Here is a 16,111-nt window from a genome sequence, read left to right as displayed (position 1 = left end):
AAGCCAAAAGAAACATCAGAAATTTTTCTAGAGGCAAATACAACTGATATGAAATGGAAAATACAAAAATAAGAGTAATACATGCAACATTTATACTCTGGGGAAGATACAATACATATGTTTGAATTGAGGGTTGAATTTTTTTTTAAATGCCAGAAGATACCCTCATGCCCTCAGAATTTACATTCATCAGTGTAGGATTTATCCATGCAAGTGTAAGCTTGACTTGGTGATTCTCTAAAAGAAAAATATGTTTCGTCCCCAGTTCGATCTTGAGCTGGGGTGATTGTGTGGCATTTAAATGCACTCCCTTTTTGTGTGGGTTTCCTCTGGGTTCTCTGGTTTCCTCTCCACTCCCAAAAACATGCCAGTAATTGGATTTGTTGAATGTTAATGTGTATGGTGTCCAGTGATAGACTGGCGTCCCATACAGGGTGTATTCCTGCCTCGTGCAGCATGTGTTCCCAGAATGGACTTCAGACCAACTCTAACCCTGACAAGGGCTTACTGAAGATGAAATTATGATGAATACTTCCACAAATTGTATCAATAAAGATTTGAGATTTTCTAACTGCCTCACTGTTGTGTTATTTTCTTAAAAATAATTTTTCTATGATGCAACATCACAGTAGTAGCATCATTAGTATCATTAGCAGCATCAGCTCGGCCTGTGTTTCAGCAGCTGGTTAGACTAAGCGGAATTTTTTAAGCAGGGAGGGAAATGATGCTGGAATGAGCCAAAATAAACTAATAACAATAGGTAATGACTACAAAAGGTACATATACAGGTTTTTATCTGGGTAGATTTTATGAGTATGCTGAAGTATCACTTTTTTCCAGTATAATAGCTAATAATAAAGGCAATGTCATGATTCCACTCTGAAACTGAGCTCTTATTGATTTAGTATTGTTACAGGACTGCAAAGAAAGAAAAGAATTTGACATATGAGGTAGGGGGGTAATATAAAGGTATGTAATTCAATTTTTTTGTCATTTTACATCCAAAAAGTTAAATATATTACAAACACTGAAAGCTCCAACCGCGGGACATTAGACTTTTATTATGGAAACAGTACACGCGGCCGCCATTGTGGCTTTAATAACACTTGCTGTCTTCATTCTTGTACAGCCAGCGTTCAGCTGCTCATGGCAAGCTGTATGAAATGTAACATAAAACAGTCTGTCTGAACATGGCTGACATATAACCTGCAGGAACGGTAAGCGCTTTCACTATAACATGCACACTTAGTAATGTTTACTTAGCTTTGCCTTCCTTGCTAAGGGTAGAAATCTAGCTAACGTTATCTGTACTGTTGCTTATAGAGCAGTTAGCTACACAGATAGAGGGAAAGTCTTTGTTTTTGTGCTGTACAGTGTTATACTGTATATTGTTGTATAACTGTGCATCATATATTTTGGGCCTGTTTGTATATTTCAAGCAAACTTCAGTGAAATACCGCTAACAGTTCAGGAACGTTAGGAACTCGAGTTATGGCTTTATAACGCAGCGCTGTTGGATTCTTCATTCTGATTGGTCAGAAGGTGTTTCTATAACAGCAGATCTAGTTCCGGCTACAAGGCGAATCACAGCTGTGTATTCATCCGCTCGTTCAAATATAGAAGCCTGATTCAAAGTGTGTGTAATCATTGATATGGGGAGGTTTTTCATGAGGAGATGCTTGTTTAGCATTTTTGGAAGGAGTCTCCAGTGTCATCGCTTTTTGTAACAATGAGAAATAAAGCTGTAACTTTATGTTTTTCCGTCACAGGAACGTCTTCAGGACAGTGATTACTAGCTAGCCGTATTATTTTGTCTTTGCTATAACATCACTTGCTATAACATAAGTGATAACAGGAGCTAACTTCTTGCACAGACATTCCACAACATTAAATGTAACTATAAATCGATGAAGTCTTGGCATTCTTTAATAAATAAATATTTTAATTGTTGGGGAAATTGCTCTGGTATAAGAAGAATAAAACACAATACACTACCTGCTGTTATTGGAAAATAATCTTCGGGGTGGTAACAATAATGCCTTGCCTTGTTATTTTGTACATATCATTTACACTTAAAAGCTCGTAGCACTGCAGAGGTTCGCATTTCACCTTTAACGCCACTTGATTCAACTTCTCAGATCTCTGATTATCGGCTGTGTTAAAGCAGGATGACTAATTCATGCAAGAATGAATTAATATGTACATAAATAATAGTTTCTCTGGTGCCCTTTTTGCCCTCAGTAGCAGCAGCAGTGGGCAGTGAGTTACAGGGATAATGGACTCCTGGACCCCGAACCCCAGAGCCAAACCCTTCATCCCCCGACAGCAGCGCAGCCTCTACCTTACCTGGAAATACAAACTCACCAACAAACGCGCTCTCCGCCGAATTTGCCAGGTAACATCCTTTATTTCCATCAGGAACGTGTATAATGAGTAACATGAATGCATCATTTTGCACTTTTGCAATGTGACTTTGGGTGAGTTTTTGTGATTTTATTTTTTTTTGTGTGTTTGTCCTCAGGGCGGTGCAGTCTTATTCTTGTTCATTACTGTAATTGTGAACATCAAACTTATTCTGGAAACCAGGAGAGCAGCGAGCGAGGAAGATCCTGCTCCAGATTACGGTACTCTTCAGTGTGGACTACTTTTGGGTCAGACTTGACATTTAAAGGAATACGCCAGGGTGTTGTAACTCCTGTACCAAATGCAGTAACCACAGACAATGATTTTGACACGTTTGCTTGTATCGAGATAAAAAGGGAAAAGTCACTGTGCAGTTGTTAAACACAATAAACTTTAACATATGTGTTTAGAAAAAGAAAGGTCTTAGGATGAGACATGAGAAATCTCAGAGCTTTTACTATCTAGTTTTATACCACACCACTGTTAAAGTCGATTCCGATTGGTCAGAGTGTGTTGATTAATTTTTGTATAACATCAGCTGTGACAGAGGAGACAGAGATAGGGGCTGGTGAGGGAACGACTGTGTATCGCTGCTGTAATGTAAGTGAGAGCAGGAACTAACATGTCTTTTGGATGTTATACAACATTAAATTACTATAAACATTAAAACTGTAAATGGTTAAAACCATGATGTTAAAACCATGATGATAATCTTTGGCAAAAGACAAATAAAGAACTTTGTGACATTCCATTCTAGGAAAATAATCATCTTTAGGGTAGTAGCAGAAGTCTGCTTGGTGTCAGTCCAACTCACACCAGGGCATCATTGATTATTTTCTTATAACAGCATGCTTCTATGTGTTCACCTCTTATGTATCGAACTGTACAACACCAGCATACTAAAGAAATTCCCTCACTGTTTTGTGGTATCCATGCACTATTAAAACACACACAGTAAAACTTGTTACGTCATAAACACACACGCACACGCATGCACACTTCCCTCTGAAAACATAATCCTATTTCTGAAAGGATAAATTATACACATTTACATCTTAATAACATACCAGTAACTATATGAAAGATTTATGTTTTGCATAAACGTTTTCCCGGCAGAATTCAGCATCGCCCATTAGACAGCTGTTAAAAATGAGTTCTGAGTAAATAGGTTTTCTGTTCTTTTCTCAGAGCAGGAACTGTGTCCAATTTCTTACCTGTGATAATCACACACATGCTGCAGATGCAACAGGTAGAGATTAGGTTGAAAAAGCTTGGAGTTTTTAGTTAAGGGTGTTAGTAATCCAATGTGATGGTACAGTACTTCTAGTGTGTCTGTCATTAATGGATCATTATTTCCTGGGCTGTGTTCCAATCCCACTTATAAAACCCTCTTTCCACTGTCCCCGTGGTTAAATTTTCTTGGCTATCTTGAGGGTCATTCTGTTGTTTAATCAGATCAGGTAAAATTAGTCAGATAAGGTATTGAGTTGTCAACACTGTAGATTTCAGTATTTTTGTCTGCTTCACGTGACACGTAAACTGTCCCAATCATCTTTCTTATACAGTCAGAGTTAGTTTATTTCTTATTCTGTCTTTCATTTTATGCTGAACTTATGATTTATTACCCAGATGATGCCTTGGCCAACATGGAAACGCCTCGAAGACCGGCCAGCGGACGCAAAGTGTTGGACATCGAGGTGTACTCCAGTCGCTCAAAGGTGTATGTGGCAGTGGACGGCACCACAGTGAGTAATTCTTCCCGTTGAGCCCTTTCTACTCTTTTTGTCTTGTTTCCTGATAGTTCTTTTCATCCTGAATTTGTTTTTTTGCTTGTCAGCTAAGATTCAATTCACATGCTATTACCCAAATTTCTGTTACCTCTACAAGAGCCCACAGTTTGTGACGGTAGTTTAACTGGATCAGTACTTTCTCCCAGACACGTCCATTTGACTTCCGATAATCTATTAGCAATATTTGGGCTTGATGAAATGTTACTGTGACCAAATGTACTTTTTGAACTAATATGTTTCAGTAAGGCATTTATGAGAATAATCTTTTTATTTTGGGCTGCTTTCTTCAGGTATTGGAGGACGAGATGCGGGAGCAGGGAAGAGGCATACATGTTATAGTGCTCAATCAGGCTACTGTAAGTAGAGCTGAAGATTTTCTTTAACCTGGCAGAAAAGCAGTCCAATAGCTTATTTTACATTACAATGCGAACTTCTGTTAAGCCTATTATATTATTATATTTCCAAGGCTTAAATGACTCTTAATGCTTGATGTACAAATATAGCCAAATAAATATTTGTAATTTTATGTTCACATATTTTTTGAATTATGCATCTCTTTCCTAATCTCTCAAAATGTGTGTCCTATAACTGATATTCAATGGAAGTAGCATGTTAGACCCTGTGTAGTGAGTATGTACAGTGACACAATTGAAGAAGCCATTTGAGACATAGCCTATGAACAAGAATAGTTGAAGATTGAAGGAATTAATGAATATAAAATATTAGCTAAATATTAGTGACAAGAGAAGATTATTTTGGGTAAATAATTAAAACTAGTCTAAAGCATGACAATACAAACATACATGTTTGTACTGTATTGACCCCAATCAGTACTCAGTTTTGAATTGGTACATCTTTACAGTTACTATATAGTGATTCCTATGTGTCCTGAATATACAGTTACTATATATGACCGAAATCATGTAAGGTGATGTTATGAAGTTATCCTGTAATGTCTTGTCTTCCCTGCACAGGGTCATGTAATGGCTAAGCGAGTATTTGACACCTACTCTCCCCATGAGGATGAAGCTATGATCCTCTTTCTCAACATGGTCACTCGTGGCAGAGTCCTAATCTTCACCATCAAGGTCAACCTCAAACATTCATTTTTTTTCCTCTTGGATATATAGTATGTCTGGTAGTGTGATAATAGCTGATTGATGTGTCCTGTGTGCTGTACTCAGGATGAGGGAACCTTCCATTTGAAAGATGCTGCTAAGAACTTGTTGAAGGGACTGGGCAGTCAGGTGGCTGCTACTCTTAGCTGGAGAGACATGTGGACTCTGGTTGTGAAAAAAGGAGGTAGGGATGCACCATTTGTAACATACAAACACAACACAGTGCTGTGGGTTTTATAATTGCTTTATTTACTTCATATATTAATTATGTCTATGGTAGGGTCCAAGTGTCTTGAATGTATTACCAAAGACTTATGTCATTAGCTTTTGGAAAAAAAAGGGTTGTGTGTGAAGTTGACACTGAGGCCTTTAAGAAATTTTAGTAAATTTTCCTGACCATATATCAATTTATCAAAGGCTGTTTGCTAGAAAACCCATACATTTTCATCTGTTAGAAGATAAAGAAGATAGCCAGATTTGAATAATATCTTTTTAAAAATTCGACATGAGGACAGAACTCATCTCATACCCCAAACATTGGCCAGTGACTTGGTGGCTTTTTGTCAGGGCTGCTACATTAGAACCTATGGCTATTTTGTATGCAGCATTACTGTGAAGAGGCCCATGCCGATCGAGTCAAAATCACACCAACAGTTAAAACAGTGTATTAGGAGCATTACACAATCTCTCATTTGAATGAAGCATATGGAGTCACAACATGCTGAAACTGTGTTCTTAGGTCAGGTGTATGGGGAGAAGCACTCAAAATCACCTGCTCTCTCCACCTGGGGAGATCCTGTGCTGCTGAAGACCGAGGTTCAGCTCACGGCGGCTGAAGGTACAGACCTGCCTTATTTGTTTGATTCTGTGTTTATTGTCTTTCAGTCCTGATCATTAGCACTGCTTTTATTAGGGTTTGGTAATGTACACTACCTGAATATCATGACCAAGTTTAAAGGTTCAGCCACTGGACAGGTTATTTTAAGTCTCAGCTGTCTTTGAGCTGCATGTTGTGAAGAGAGTGAACACCATGACAGTCAGCCCTCGACGTTTATCCCAGTAGTTGAACAGCACATCTGTGTGTCATTATATTAGAGGCAGAGTGCCACTGGGCAGACACAGAGCTGAACCGAAGGAGGAAACTCTTCTGCAGTAAAGTGGAGGGTTATGGCAGCATCTGCAGTTGTAAGGATCCAGCGCCAATAGAGTTCAACCCAGAACCAGTAAGAACGTATTGAATTGTTCAGGGTCTATTTTAGATTATAGGAATTTTAATTTTCTTCTGTATAGTCTGTCCTGATTTCACCATGTGAATGGTTTTCCCAGGCCACCACACACATATAACTGATACATTCCAATTCACATTTTACTTTGTTTGGAGAGTTAATATATAATGTATTCTGTGTTGATTTAATGTGTATGCACAACAAAATGTGATGAGTTTAAGTTCTTGTTTTTCTTGTTTAGCTTCCCAACAATAATGTCTACAACGTCCCAGTTGCTGTCATCGCAGGGAACAGACCAAACTATCTCTACAGGTTAGTAGTGAGTACAGTCCTGTTTTCCTAATACAAGGTGCAGCATGTCTGATAAATAAGCAACACCGGTTGTGTCTGCAGAATGCTGCGCTCCCTCCTGTCCTCCCACGGCGTGAACCCACAAATGATCACTGTTTTTATTGATGGTTATTATGAGGTACGCTTTCTTTTGTCTTCTCTACGTTTGTCTTTCCTCACTTGATCCTCTCACTCTTAAATTAATTGAGGTCAGACTAAGTAAAAGTACTCGAGTGAAAGTGCCGCTTCAAATTCTTTTGTCAAATTAAAGCAGGAAAGATAAGATGATGCTTTATTGATCACAAGGGGAAATTAGAGAGAGAAAAGGACAAGGTCCCACTGAGATTTGAACATGGATCGCTGGATTCAAAGTCCAGAGTGCTAACCATTAACCATTAAGTTCTTATATTTGCTTAAAGTATTAAAGCAAAAGATGAAGAAAGAGTCACAAAAGACAATGTCTGCCTCACATCATTCAATGATTTTTAGTTACTGCTGGTAACATTAGCTAAGACTAACTGACAACAGCTTTATTCATAATCGCTCAAATGTTAGCTAATATGAGAATAATTCTGATGATGCATACTAGCTGAATGCCAGCGTCTAGCTGTTAGAATACAAACTGCATTAAAATAATGCAAAGTGTATACAGCAGGTAGATCTCTGTGATAGGTTTCATTCTTGTTTTCACTTCTGTTAAAATTTAGGTTTGTTAGGAATTTAGATCACCTCCTTGAAACTGTCAGATCTTAACAAATATATGATTATAGAGACATGTTGTGATGTAGTATTTGAAAATGTAGTGAGTAGAAAGTTTTTCTTCTGAAATGCATTAGATGAAAGAAAGGCTTAAAGTAGAGGAAAGTACAGCTACTTAAATACAGTTTAAAAAAAGTTTATTGTACTTTGTTGTTCCTGATCTCTGATTCAAGGTTTAATAAAAACTGTATGTTTTTATAAAGGTTTCACAAACTTTGATTTTCTCTAATTCTTTATCATATAGGAGCCTATGGATGTGGTGGAGTTGTTTGGGCTTAAAGGAGTTCAGCACACACCCATTAGCATTAAAAATGCCCGCGTGTCCCAGGTGATTAGGCCTGTACTGTTTCATATCCTGATACAATAACAGAGTTATTACGGAGCAATAATTTATTCACAATTGACTTTTGTCATAGCACTACAAAGCCAGTTTGACTGCAACTTTCAATCTCCATCCGGTGAGGATCATTCTATCCAGTAGGATTTAAATCCGTGAAATCTATTACAGCAGTTTGCATGTTTACGGCTTTGACAAATTCATGTTGATTTTTAGGATGCAAACTTTGCCATTGTCCTGGAGGAAGATCTGGATATTTCCATTGATTTCTATAGGTATGTAAGCATAATAATGTTTGCAGCACACGGTCATGCTCAGTAGAGGGCAGCAAGCTCCATCAGAAAGAGTTACATCCATGATTGGACATAGGAATTTGTTTAAGTATTTAAGAAACCATAAACACCTAAACAGCAAAACTGTGCCTTGTCAGTTGATAGCATATTTATTGTATAGTTGTTTTAAGTGGCAACTGTTTATAACTCAATCAATTTTTCTTTAGTTTTCTCAGTCAGACCATTCATTTGCTTAATGAAGATGAGAGCATTTATTGCATATCAGCCTGGAATGATCAGGTGAGTTTTACAGTAATATAATATATTGTGTACAAGAGCAAGTGCAATAACAGCACTTTTTACTGGACAGTGTGGTACAGGGCAGTATTAATCTAAATTGAGAACAGTTTGTACCCTGAGCTTCTTTCCTGTCTCATATGATGTGAGTGGATGAATACCACAAATGCTCTATATTTAGATTTATTTAATAAAGACATCAAGGATTTTCTGTGTTCTTTACACTTGATCGGTCACTATGGGAGAAAATGAGAATAAGAGGAAATACAAACGGAATGAAGCATGAAAATGGAGAAAGAAAAAAAATAGAGCGTATACAAAATATAAAATTTTATATATAAACTTTAAAGTATAAAATGTGTCTTTAGCTGACTTTTAAAGTAATGCATTGTAGTTTCGTGTCTGATCTCGGTTGGTAAATAATTCAGTTTTTTAAGGACATAAAAACGGAAGGCTTCTTTGTCACATTTTTTTTGTTGATTTTGCGTTCACTGAGCAATGCCTGCAGTACTATAGCTTAGTGAACAATTTGTAACATGTAGAGACAGACAATCCACAATATATGATAGTGCTGTAAAAACTAGTAACAGTACTTTAAAATCTATACTAAAAGAGACTGGGAGTCAGTATAATGTCACTAGGTGTAAATTGTACTTTTTTGCATTTACTTTCTGCAATTCTGGTTGCTGCATCCTGAACACCATATCTGTTAATGATTTCACTCCGTGCCAGCAAAGAAGAGGACTGAGTAAGGATCCCTGTGGACAGCCACACAGAATGTTGCGAAACATGATCACAGTGTTACAACAAATTTCCTACACAATGAGTAAGAATAAAACCATTTAAGGACATTCTCTAATAGTCCAACCCCCTTTCTCAAGTCTGTCAAGTAGTATAGAATGATCAGCAGAAAGAGCTAACAGTACAAGAAGAGATACACTGTTCTCATCAGGATTACCTTTAGCAGCACTTTTAAGGGTGGTGGTACACAATTCTTCATATTCAGTGCTTTTGGTACCTTAGTAAGAAGGATAACCGAATTCAGGACAGACACTTGGTTACCGTTTGGTTCTCTTGGCATTTGAAAGAACAGCAAAATGTGGGATTAGGTATTTATCACTGGTCCATGCCATACCCCACTGTCCAGCTGAAGAGAGCTATTACTGTACAACGCATGGTCAAGATTAGAATTTGTACAATTGTTACCAAAATACAATGTTTTTTGTACCATGCTAAAGCAATGTGTTTTATCTCTTTGTTTTTAGGGCTATGAGCACACAGCAGAAGACCCGTCACTGCTTTACAGGGTGGAGAGTATGCCCGGCCTCGGCTGGGTGCTCAAAAAGAGCCTCTACAAGGATGAACTAGAACCCAAGTGGCCCACTCCTGAGAAGGTCTGAATGCTATATTTAGAACATAATTTGATTTGTTTTAGGCATAGAAGTGAATCAATCCTGCTACCCAATACACCTGCTAAGAGACACGCTCATTTCACACACTGTCCATGTTCATGCATGATTCCTCTTTGGCAGTTGTGGGACTGGGATATGTGGATGCGCATGCCAGAGCAGAGAAAAGGGAGAGAGTGCATAATTCCCGATGTCTCCCGCTCCTATCACTTTGGCATCGTTGGCCTCAACATGAACGGTTACTTCCATGTGAGTAATGATTTTGCCAATTGCTAGAAATTTAATGATCATCTACAGAGCCTGCACTTAAAATTAGAACTGCAACTAACTATTATTTTGATAATAGATATTGTTAATCTATACTACTCAGATTGTTTAAGTTTTTTTTTTTTTTTTGAAGACTACAAATTCAGCTAAAGCCTAAAAATGTGTAATTATGCATATTTTATCATTCTTTTTCTGTGCAGGAAGTATACTTTAAGAAGCATAAGTTTAACACTGTCCCAAATGTTCAGCTGAAAAATGTTGATGGGTATGTATGAGATTCAGCTGTCAACTTTCTTACAGCTGCGGTCATAAGTTTACTTACGCCTTGCAGAATCTGCAAAATGTTAACAATTTTAAAAAAATAAGAGGGATCATAAAAATTTCTTTTTTTTTTTTTTTTTTTTTATTTAGTTCTGCCCTGAATAAGCTATTTCACATAGCAGATGTTTACATATAATCCACAAGATAAAATAATAAATGAATTAGCACAAATGAACCAGTTCAAAAGTTTACATGCGCTTGATTCTTACTGTGTGTTGTTACCTGGATGATCAACGACTGTTTTTATGTTTTGTGATAGTTGTTCATGAGTCTCTTGTTTGCCCTGAGCAGTTAAACTACCCACTGTTCTTCAGAAAAATCCTCCACATCCTGCACATTCTGTGCTTTCCCAGCATCTTCTGCATATTTGGCCCTTTCCAACAGTGCATCTTTTCACACTGAGGACAACTAACGGACTCGTACACAACAATTACAAAAGGCGCAAACATACACTGATGCTCAAGAAGGCAGCACGATATATTAAGAGCCAAGGGGATGTAAACTTTTGAACAGGATAATCGGTGTAAATTGTTATTATTTTGTCTTCTGGGAAACAAGTAAATATCTTAAGTAGCTTCTGAAGGGCTAGTTAGTTAGGGCTAGCTTCTGAAGGGCTGAAGAAAAATAAGATCTTTAAATAAAATGATAACACACAGTATAAAGAATCGAGCGTATGTAAACGAACTGGTTCTGTAAATTGAACTGGTTCATTTGTATAAATTCAGTTATTACTGTGTCTTGTGGACTACATGTAAACATCTGTTATGTGAAATAGCTTATTTAGTACTAAATAAAAAACAAAATGCAATTTTTATGATCCCTCCTTTTTTTTAAATTATTAACATTTTGCACATTCTGCAAGGCGTAAGTAAACTTATGATGCCAACTGTACAGTTAAATAAAGACAAACTTTTTTTTGTTTTGTTTTTTAATTTTGTTATTTACTCGTATTGTTCTGTGTTTGTGTTAATAGCCTGAAGAAAGATGCCTATGAAGTAGAGATCCAGAATCTGTTACGGTAAATCCAGTTTGTCTTATTTGGTTATCAGAATAAACAACCTTAGGCCAGCATTTTTTTTCTGTGTTAAATATTTTATTTTGGAAGATGTCATTTTTTACTTTTTTTTTTTATTATTTTATTTTTTTTTTTTTTTAATTACAATGTGTTGTTATTATCTTATATTCAATGCATACGCTATATGACCTATTAAAGAGAAACACAGAGATGTCATATCAGTGTTGTTTAATTGCAGTGAGGCAGAAGTTCTGGATCACAACAAGAACCCATGTGAAGACTCATTCATCCCAGACACTGAAGGAAAGACCTACCTCATGTTCATCAAAATGGAGCAGGAGACGGACACGAGCACCTGGACTGAACTGGCCAAGGTACAACTGACGTTTATTAACGAAGTGTAAAAGATCAGCTGATGTGGCACATAAAAAACATTACTTTTAGTAGTGAACTTTGTTTTAATAGCACTATAAAAGATTTATATTGAAAAATCTTCTGTATGGACTGCTGTGCGAGTGTAAAATAGAAGCTTATCAGGACACTTGATTGAAATTGAGCACGAAATTGATATGGACTGTGAATTTTTTATTCTGTCATTGTAATTTGTCATTTTGTAGTGTTTTTTTTTTCCCCCAAAATGAGGTGTCTTTATTGCTGTCTATAATCTTGCAGTACTTTGTATTAGTATTCTGTTTTGTAAATGTTTCATGCTTTTCCCCTTAAATATTTCCCCTTTAATATATTTTTAATGTATATTTTTAAAAGATAGAACTGATCAAACAAAATCATGACATTGCATCATGCATACTGACCTCTGGTTGTTGCTCAGAGATGTTACCAGTACAAACAAAGGAATGGAGATTGAGGTTTATGTTCTCCGTCTGTAGTGCCTTCATGTGTGGGACCTAGACGTGCGAGGCTATCACAGAGGGCTCTGGAGGCTCTTCAGAAAGAAAAACCACGTCCTTGTTGTAGCTGTTCCAATCTCGCCTTACTCGTAAGTCATACATCCCATACCTCTTTTGCAGCTCTGTGTGTCTCTGTAGCTGTGTTGGTAGATCTTACAAACATAACATATCGCTTACAGCACTCGGAAGCCTGCCCATATTACCCCTATTCACTTGGAGCCGCCACCTAAAGATGAGGCAGCCCCTGTGGAACAGCTCTAGAGCAGCTGCAGTTGAACAGGTCTCATTAAACAAAGGGTCCCACTTGCACTAGGCCTGTGCTGAGAGAACCTTCTGCCTTTAGGCCACAGCGTAAGCTGCTACAGCTGCTACAGCTTCTCTACTGGAGAATCCTCTGATACGTGCTGCCTGTGTCGACTAGAAGCTCTTACGTTATGTGAGTGAGGAAAATGCAACTGGTGAGTAGAGTAGCTCTTCCAGTCTAATGGGAAATATGTGTGTTCTGTCAGCGATGGGAGAAAATGGCAGCGTTCTTTCTGAAAGAAGCATGTCATTTGGTGAAGTGATTGGTAAAAAGGGCTGTGTTACTTCTTAGAATAGTTATGAACAGGAAAAGTGGACAAGAAGGGAAGAAATTAATCTGATTTTTAAACACTACTGAATGCTTTTGGTTGTACTGTATATACATTTTAACTTAAGTCTATTTATTTTGCCAGTATCAAGCTAGTTAAGGTTGTCGGCAACACTTAAGGGTGGTTTTTATAGGGCTACGTGTAGCCTACATGAGTCCTTCATGATAACTGACCTAAGTGTACATAAATATTCATAAATGCTAATGGGGATCAGCTATCGTAAAGGCTAATTTTTTTCAATCTTGATGTGAAGTTGACATCCTTCAGTCAGGTGACAGTGTTATGACACAATCCAGCCTAATGACTTTATAGCGTAGTGTACTTTTTGTTTGTCACAATCTCAAAACAGTAATTGTCACAAATCAAATATCAAAGAAAATGCACATAATTCTGACATAAGTGCAATGATATTGCCATAGGCATTCATAAAACTCTTATAAGCTGAATTATGAGATTCAAGCTATGTCACATCATTGCCATTATTTCACTATAACATATCAGAAGTACACTGGGCTACAAAGTCAGTTGTCATGACAACATTCTAATGTCAAGTGTCATTAAGACAACAGCAGTCTTTATGATAGCTGATGCCTGTTGAAGTAAATATTTATGTAGGGTTGTATCAGTTGTCATGAAGCACCTATGGAGGTGTTATGTAGCCCTATGAACACTGCCCTGAAATATGTTATAAGTTATGACTTTTCTGTTTTGGTCAGTGAAATCATTATACTTAGTTCTAGCAGTGTTTTGAATAAAAAGTTTTATAGGCATATATTTTTGCAACAAAAAAAGATCATATTTTTGATCACGCATTTCAGATGAGAGGTGGTTGTGTGTTTTTATTTATTAATCACCAGAGGTTGATTATTGGTGGAGAGAATGTCTGGTACACATCATTGCCTGAGGTGGAGTTTTCTAGTTCAAGGCAGCATCAAGATGCCTCCTTCTAGCAGACTGGAGTATTGGCAGGTCTTTGTATTGATGATGCAGCCATAGGCGTTTTTACAGACTGCAAGAAGTTCATGTATGTTTCGTTTGCTAGAAAACAACACCTCTACCTGATCTTGAATCGAACCTGCTTGTATTAGTCAGAGGTCACTTGAGGTTGTGTGATGGTTTTGATGAGTTCAGCCATAGGTCTGTAAAACACTTTACACTTATAACATTGTTTTATCATTTCAGTCTCAATTCTTTCATAGATTTATCTGTATTGTGACATTTATTTTATTATATTAATGTAAATGACATGTCGTACAATGTTTTCAAATCATTTCAGGACTGAATTTGTTTAATTATAAATCATAACGGTACAACTGGAAGTATTGAATTTATAGTTTGTAAAAAATGTGCAATAGGTTTGGTTTCCCCATTTCAAACTGACTTATTGGAAATTCATTTGAAGAAACCACTAGTCCTCAAGTCCTTTAAACATTTCCCTGTTGAGTTTTCTATAGTTCTAAATTTTGTTTTGTATTTTGCTGTTGACTTTTTTTTTTTAATAAAATGAAACGTTTATAAACTTTTGCTTTGTATTATGCCTTACTATTTTTTTCAGTTAAGGACACTTTGCTTTGTCAGCTTTTATAATATATATATTTTTACCAGGTATATTGTCGTAAATCCTTCATATTAAGAAAGTTTTTGTATATATTTAGATCTTGAGGGATGGTTTGCAGTTTTTACTAATGTAATAATTTACCTAGTCATGCTGATATTTACTCAAATGAAACATCCAGAGTAAATAGACATCTATTGAAATTAGCTGCTTCAACATTGTGGTTAAGAGAAAAGATCCCATTATGCTTACAGCTGTGTCCAACACTGGCCCCATACAGTAATTTTTTTTTTAATTTACCCTTTTACAGTATGTTTTTATTTGCCCTTTACAAAAGTTTTAAATTTGCACTTTTCCATCGTTTTTTAAAAATTTCTCTCTTTTACTGCAAGTTGTTTATTTTCCCCATAAAATAAGTTTTATAATTTTCCCTTTTACAGTAATTTTTTTTTATTTGCTCCTATAAAGTATGTTTTTATTTACCCTTTTACAGTAAGTTTTTTTTTATTTTGCTTTTTTACGTTAAGCTTTTTAATTTGCCATTTTACAGTAAGCTTTAATTTGTCCCTTTACAGTATTTCTTTAACTTGCCCTTTTACAGTAAGATTTTTATATTTGCCCTTGACGATAGGGTTTACAGTACTTGGTTTTTCAATATGCCCTTTTTACAGTAAGCTTTTTTTATTTATACTTTAGGATTTTACAGTACGTTTTACAATTTGTTTTTTATTTGCCCTGTTAAACTAAGCTTTTTTATTTGTTCTTTAGGGATTTACAGTATGTTTTACAATATGTTTTTTTTATTTGCCTTTTTATACTAAGCATTTTTTATTTGTCCTGATTTGCAGGAGATTAGATTGTTTTTACTAATCTAACAATTTACTAAGCCATGCTGATATTTACTCAAATAAAACCTTTAGAGTAAACAGACATATATTGAAATAAGCTGCTTCAACATAGTAGGTAAGGGAAAAGTTCCCATTACACTTATAGTTGTGTCTAAAACACTGCCATGGTTATCATATGACTTTTCATTGACTGGATGATTATCTACATTTCTATAATACTTAACTCCACACATACTATACATTTCCCCCAACCTTTATTTAACCAGCTGTTCTGTAGAGACTCCCCTGGCGAGCAAGTCTTTATACTCAAAAGCATTTAATTGCTGTATTATGATACTGATACCAAAAAGTTCTTTGTGTATTTTACTCATGAAAGTTGTGTACACAGAAGAACAGTGTGACTCACTGCACTTCTGGTAAGCACAGAGCGCCGCAAGCAAATCAGTTCTGAATAGGAAATTGTGTGGGCAGTGAAATCCAGGCAAATTTGTCCTCTGCTCGGTTTCTGATGTAAATATAGTTGGTTCTGTGGATTTATCTGCATGGAGGTTTTAAGATCCACTGATTTTATATCTCTATTCTGGTATAAAGCCAAAAAAATAATAATATACATACATGTATGTA

General features: G+C 36.4%; 1 protein-coding gene across 2 annotated transcripts; it reads left to right on the top strand.

The window, feature by feature from the left end:
• The first annotated feature begins 1,061 nt into the window (after positions 1–1,061).
• pomgnt1 (protein O-linked mannose N-acetylglucosaminyltransferase 1 (beta 1,2-)) lies at positions 1,062–14,608 on the top strand. 2 transcript variants are annotated; one of them, XM_026933621.3, is made up of 22 exons: positions 1,062–1,217; positions 2,242–2,395; positions 2,522–2,624; positions 4,033–4,148; positions 4,484–4,549; positions 5,168–5,281; positions 5,378–5,495; positions 6,051–6,149; positions 6,407–6,534; positions 6,779–6,849; positions 6,931–7,006; positions 7,871–7,954; positions 8,043–8,084; positions 8,180–8,238; positions 8,463–8,535; positions 9,798–9,926; positions 10,065–10,190; positions 10,409–10,473; positions 11,503–11,547; positions 11,783–11,918; positions 12,432–12,541; positions 12,632–14,608. In XM_026933621.3, the coding sequence occupies exons 2-22, from the start codon at positions 2,276–2,278 to the stop codon at positions 12,711–12,713; spliced, it is 1,962 nt and encodes a 653-aa protein (XP_026789422.3). In that variant the 5' UTR covers positions 1,062–1,217; positions 2,242–2,275; the 3' UTR covers positions 12,714–14,608. The 2 variants fall into 2 exon arrangements, with proteins under 2 accessions (XP_026789422.3, XP_026789423.3); XM_026933622.3 differs by having other exon boundaries at positions 1,067–1,217; positions 2,245–2,395.
• Positions 14,609–16,111: the final 1,503 nt, after the last annotated feature.

This window comes from Pangasianodon hypophthalmus, chromosome 2 (assembly GCF_027358585.1).
Source record: "Pangasianodon hypophthalmus isolate fPanHyp1 chromosome 2, fPanHyp1.pri, whole genome shotgun sequence".
Lineage (NCBI taxonomy): Eukaryota > Metazoa > Chordata > Actinopteri > Siluriformes > Pangasiidae > Pangasianodon > Pangasianodon hypophthalmus.
This window is presented reverse-complemented; position numbering and strand designations above follow the sequence as displayed.

What these genes read in the sequence shown, in the direction of transcription:
- pomgnt1 (XM_026933621.3), top strand. Translation starts at nt 2,276, where the DNA reads ATGGACTCCTGGACCCCGAACCCCAGAGCCAAACCCTTCATCCCCCGA. An exon ending in TGGCAGTGGACGGCACCACA is followed by an intron (nt 4,149 to 4,483) that starts GTGAGTAATTCT and finishes TGCTTTCTTCAG; the next exon opens with GTATTGGAGGACGAGATGCG. An exon ending in GTTCCAATCTCGCCTTACTC is followed by an intron (nt 12,542 to 12,631) that starts GTAAGTCATACA and finishes TATCGCTTACAG; the next exon opens with CACTCGGAAGCCTGCCCATA.